Source organism: Emys orbicularis, chromosome 2, assembly GCF_028017835.1.
Source record: "Emys orbicularis isolate rEmyOrb1 chromosome 2, rEmyOrb1.hap1, whole genome shotgun sequence".
NCBI classification, from domain to species: domain Eukaryota; kingdom Metazoa; phylum Chordata; order Testudines; family Emydidae; genus Emys; species Emys orbicularis.
The window spans coordinates 287,241,169-287,247,168 of NC_088684.1; the positions used below are offsets into that span (position 1 = coordinate 287,241,169).

The following is a 6,000-nucleotide window of genomic DNA, read 5'->3' on the forward strand; positions in this document are numbered from 1 at the left end:
CACAAACAAGTTACTGAAGATTAACCCTGACGCCCTGATTTATACAGCTGCATTGCCTCCCACTAAAAGTTCGAGTTCCCTATAGCCCCATGTATACTGCACCTTAGGTTTAGGCTCTGCTTTAGCATACACTATCTTATATGCATCCGAAGAAGTGGGTTGTAGCCCACGAAAGCTTATGCTCTAATAAATTTGTTAGTCTCTAAGGTGCCACAAGTACTCCTGTTATTTTTGCGGATACAGACTAACACGGCTGCTACTCTGAAAACTATCTTAAAGCTTTGCTTGAACTCTAAGGAATCCCCAAGTTACAAAGAAGCCTTACCATAACCTGAAATCACTAAAGTGAGGTATGCAAATAACCGTAAAACAACCTACAAACCCCGAAAAATAGAAAATCCTCTAACCATACCTAGATTTTAAGGATGGCCAGCATTTCCATTACAAAACCCAGCAGATAGGCAATTTACAACTCTTTACCTTAACAGTTTGCATAGGAATGACACTTGACAAAACCTCAGAGCATATATTATTTTGTTACAAATTTTGAAACAAATTCAATCTAAAATTCACGTAGGTAAAAATGTAGAGAAGCATTTTAAATAACAAAAATCCATTAAAAATGAAGTTTTAAAGACCAGTAACCTATATTGCAAGTTATAAAACCAAGAATTACCTTTTTCTAAAGCTGTAAAAATTCCCAGGTTTAAAAAAACCACTACTATGCCGGTGCACACTGGCTAATTTTCCATGATTTTTACTTTAAGCTAGACTAGAATGAGTAATATATGAATATACAACATGCAAATACATACCACAGATAATATATAATCAAACACAGAATAATGAACCTGAAGACACTTATGTTTATTGCAAATGCATATATTTACTACAAGCTGTCAAGTTGTACTCTATCAGCTGTGTCTCCACTATTCTGTCTACTCTAAAATTCTCACTGCTGATAACACCAGTACACCTTCACCAGTAATAACAGCAATAATGGGAGCTCCAATATAAACAGGCCTCTGGGTGTCACTGATGTTTTAACTACTGTATCACCTAACCCTACTCCAAAGATGTCTGTGAGACCCTATACAAAATGTCAATGACAAGTGCCTTGTATACAGTTGCACACCCCAAACCAATCTACCACCAGTGGGAAATATTAGAAGTCTGCATACACAAGACCTCATAGTCAATGTGTCATTTCACAATTGGTTGCATGAGAGAAGAGTGATTGTAGCATTCCTATTCCAAAGGAGAAAATGCTCCTTTATAACAACCACCTCTAATGGCATGGATTAATTTCTTATATATCACTGTACTTTCCTACAAATAGCCTTCCTGGTATGGGATGACAATCAGTGGTTGGGTGTGGAGTGTTTTGCTCTAAAACACTGTTAGAATGAAACAGGGACCGAGCCCTCTAGCTATTCAGAATTCCTTACCATTACAAGAACCTTCACACTTAGGGAAAAAAGGAAGAGTGCTGCAGGACCCAGAAAATGATGGATATTGATCACAGGGAAAGGGAATACTGAGTTATTTAATAAAAAGGAATAGTGCTGAATCTATTAACAGATGTTACTTTCATATATGCACATTTCTGTTCCTTTTGCCTTGTTTTTACCTACTGTACCAAAAAAACCCCACCCCACACATTTATACACACAATAAATTTTAAGATCTGTAATGCTCTCAAAAAAATTCCAGGGACCCTGGACTCTGTGTTAAAGACTGTCTTTTATTTATCCTGTAGTGCCTACCTCTGTATCACAACAGTCACTTAGCCACCCACAGTTCAAGACCCCTGCAACATCCTGGAAGGGCAGTGAGGGTGAGGACAACTGTCAATGTCTTAACTTTTGAGCAGTGGAGGCTCCCCAGAGCAGGCTTTGTGGACCCTGTTTTGGGTCAGGGCACAATATAATCTTTATGTGATGCTGTAAACAGCCTATGATTGTATATTTACAGATCAGTTTTGCTTGACCACTTTCAGATGCTAAGTAGCCTCTGTTTCTTTTGCAGGGTCAAGGCAGAATCCTTCAACAAGATCTGAAGATAAATTTTCTGTTTTAAATTAAGGTTGGGAGAGTCACAACCCTCTTTCCCCCACAAACGTCTCTCTGCCCCAGAATGAGATTTCAAATTTTTCTAACAAGCCAGACAGAGATGTTTCTTCCTAGAGAGCCTCCAGGGTGACAAAAACAAGGTTACAGAAGTTACATTAAAGGACCCTCTGGAGACACAATATATTTTATTTAAATAAAAACTAGTTAATGCTAAATTAAAATAATTTTATGAATTATCTAGACAAGCAGTGTCAGAGGCCATCACACAAATATTGGCTTCAACCTACACCCTATAAACAACCAAACACGCCTCCATTCCCAGTGCTTTGGAAGGATATTTATACTATCTGCGGAGTGTATATTATTATTGCATGCATCTTTACAGCGCCCATCACTTTAGTATAATCTGAAAGGAACGCTTACCTTTATCCTGAGTGCAGGACAGTATTTCCTCCTCTTTGGGGTTAGTCACCTGGGTGATAATGGACGGGTTGTCCATGGAAACAGAGTGCGATTTCACCTGGCTATTTCCCTCCCAGAGGCAGGTTTGTGTGCGTTTGTTTTTAGGGATCGATAGGCAGATTTCTCTCCCAAAACTCCTTCAGGAACGAAGCCAGCCAGGAAAAAAAACCAACCCTCCCCCCCCCCACCAAAAAAAAAAAACGCGCGCACAGGGGACCCCTCCTATAGTGCCGCCGCCTCCTCCTCCTCCAGTAGTAATTCCCAGTGGGGGGTGGGAGGGGAAGGAGGGAAATATCACCCCCACCAAAACAAAAACACGAACAAAAATCCCGTATCACTCCCCCCCGAATCACCACCCCTAGAACGCCCAAAATATATCACCCCAAAAATACCCTGCCTAGGAAACCCCTCTACCCCCTAAAGCCCTGTACCACCCAGAAATATGTACCAACCCTCCCTAACCCGTATCACCCGCAAATCAACCCAGCCCCCAATAATAAACGGATCCCCCTCCTCCTAACCTGTATCGCCCCCAAATCAACCCAGCCCCCAATAATAAACGGATCCCCCTCTTCCTAACCTGTATCGCCCCCAAATCAACCCAGCCCCCAATAATAAACGGATCCCCCTCTTCCTAACCTGTATCGCCCCCAAATCAACCCAGCCCCCAATAATAAACGGATCCCCCTCCTCCTAACCTGTATCGCCCCCAAATCAACCCAGCCCCCAATAATAAACGGATCCCCCTCCTCCTAACCTGTATCACCCCCAAATCAACCCAGCCCCCCAAAACAGTCTGATCCTGCCCGGCCCCTAAATACTCTCGCCCCTCCCTCAGCCCCCGCCCGAGAGCCCACCCTCCCTAAGAAACCTGTAAGACCCCCACACACACGCAATCGCTACATGCCCCCCGACGCCCGGAGCCAGAACCCGCCCCCGGAGCGCTCCCCCAGCCCAGGCCCCCGCCCGCGGCAGCGTTGCGGGCTCCGCCGAGACACCAGCTCCAGGGGCAGGAGCCGCCACCGCCGCCCTGTGAGGAGGAGGAAGAACCGGGGTTGGGGGAGGGGGCCGGGCCGGGCTCCAGTCCGGGTCTCCGCGCTGCGCCACCACTGCCAGCCGCCCGCCCGCCGCCGCCGCGCTCAGAGCCTGTCAGTGCGCTCGCAGCGCGCCCCGCCTCCCTCCCCTCACAGCCAGGCCACAGGCGCCTCCCCCGCCCGCTGCTTCCCCGCCGCGCCGCGAACAGCGGGACGCTCCAACATGGAGATGGAGGCGGTGGCAGCAGCCTGGCCGGCCGAGCGAGCGGTAAACAACGGGGCGGGGCCTCCGCCGCCCGGCGGGAAACGCCCCGCTCCGGCCGCTCAGGGGGCGGGACCAGCTCCGAGGGGCGGGGCTGGCACAGGAGGTGTGGTTGAGGGGCAAGCGACGTCCAAAACTGGGCGTGGTTGTTCATTAGGGGCGGGGCTAACACGCCAGGGAGAGGGGTGTCACGCAATGGGCGGGATCAACTTTAAAAGCGTGCGTGGTTATTCCTTAGGGGGTAGGGTAATACACACGAGGGGGTGGAGCTGTCCCACAATGAGTGGGTCAACTTCAAAAGTGGGTGTGGTTATCCCTTAGGGGCGGGGCTAACACACGAGGGTGGGGCTATCCCACAATGGGCAGGGTCAACCTCAAAAGTGGGAGTGACTATTCCTTAGGGGGTGGGGAGCCACAGGAGGAGGAACTAGCACACAAGTAGGATGACCAGATGTCCCGATTTCATAGGGACAGTCCCGATTTTGGGGGCTTTTTCTTATATAGGCACCTATTACCCCCCACCCCCTGTCCCGATTTTTCACACTCGCTCTGTGGTCACCTTACCCCACAAGGGACCAGTCAACTTCAAAAGTGGGGGTGGTCAGTCACTGGGGGCACTAACACCTGAGGGGGAGAGTCTATCCCACAAGGGTCAACTCCAAAAATGGGGTGTGCCATTTCATAGGGACCAACCCTGTCACACAAAGGGAGGGGTAACCTTCAAAAGTGGGAGTGGTTATTCTGTAGGAGGCAGAACTGACATAGATGAGGGGAGGGCCATCTGACAAGGGGAGGGGCTAACACATGGAAGTAGGAAGGGTTGTGCGATAAGGGCGGGGAGGGGCTAATACATATTAATAGTGGGGCTGTCCAGTGGAGTGTGCTACAAATGGGAGGGGGCATCCCATAGGCAGTAACCAAAGCTATCACATTTGAAGGGAGGGAAGATCCCTGAGAGGAGTGGGGGGTGCTAACATAGGAAGGAGAGGGGATAACTCGGGGGTGGAAGGGCTATTCCAGACTGGGGACCTATACAAATGTGATGGAAGAGACTACCTTATTCCAGAAGGACACAGCTAGTCCACAGGGGTGGGATACTGACATCCACATTGTGGGACAGGAGGGGAAGGGCTAATAGCCAGAGGGCCGGTCTAATGCCCAGGTGTGGGAGGGGCTAACAATGAGGTTGAGGCTAACAGGGAAAGTTGTACAAGTACAAGCTAAACACATGAGAGAGTGAGGCTAGCAGTGTTGTTGGGTGGCTTGCATGGGCAGAACTAACTCAGCTCACAGACAGGGAATTCATAGGAGAGGGAGACAGGGTGAGCCTAACCCAAATGAGTGGCAGAGGCTAACCCACATAAGAAGATGGGGCTGACTCAAAAGGGCCAGGTGGCAGCTACAGAAGTAAGTGACAGAAGCTATCCTCTGAGCCTAATTCAGCAAGGATTACAAATTGTTCCCATGTGATATATATATGAGATGGGCCTGAGTCCCAGATCACAAACTCATTGCCAAGTTTTATACTACTTTGTAAGCTCCTCTGGGGAGGGACTGTCTCTTATTATGTGTTTGTACAGTGCCTGACACAATGGGGCCCCCATCTCGGTTGGGTCTAGTGAGAGCTCCTGCAGCTGGTGCTAACGTTGCCTTATTCACTTAAAAAAATTAAAAGAACCATAAAATGTTAATGTCACATGACAAATGGCGGGGGGGGGGGGAAGCTAAATCTCAGGAACCCCTTGCTCAAATGACCTCAAATTTGGACCATTAGTCTTACACTAGACTCCCACAAGGCACAGTGATTTTCAAGACACTCCAAGTAAACATGTGGCTTTCAGACCACATAGACTAATCTGCTGTTAAACAATAAGCTAGTCTCAAACTTAACTATAGTGGCACTACTGCCCCGCTACAATACATTAGAAAGAGTTGGTAACACTGTAATTGTCAAATACACACTGGGAGTGAGCAGGGAGAGTTCAAAAGTCAGATGCCAGACCAAAAACATGACATAATCTCTTTTTAAAAACAATTTCATGATTTTGGGAGGTCAAACTAATGATTTTTGAACGTTGGGGGTCAGCATTACTGTGAAATTTTACAAAACAACTCGGCCTGAGGCAGACAACTGGCATGGAAAATTTGAACCCAAACGGTTGAAGTTTGA

At 47.6% G+C, this 6,000-nt stretch overlaps 1 protein-coding gene across 2 annotated transcripts in view; it reads right to left on the bottom strand.

Moving 5' to 3' along the window:
• CTDSPL (CTD small phosphatase like) overlaps positions 1–2,650 on the bottom strand; it is a 115,120-nt gene extending 112,470 nt beyond the window's left edge. For both annotated transcript variants that reach the window (XM_065398260.1, XM_065398259.1), the window contains exon 1: positions 2,496–2,650. In XM_065398260.1, the coding sequence (XP_065254332.1) occupies positions 2,496–2,571 (76 nt within the window). In that variant the 5' untranslated portion in view covers positions 2,572–2,650. The remainder of the gene's footprint in view (positions 1–2,495) is intronic.
• Positions 2,651–6,000: the final 3,350 nt, after the last annotated feature.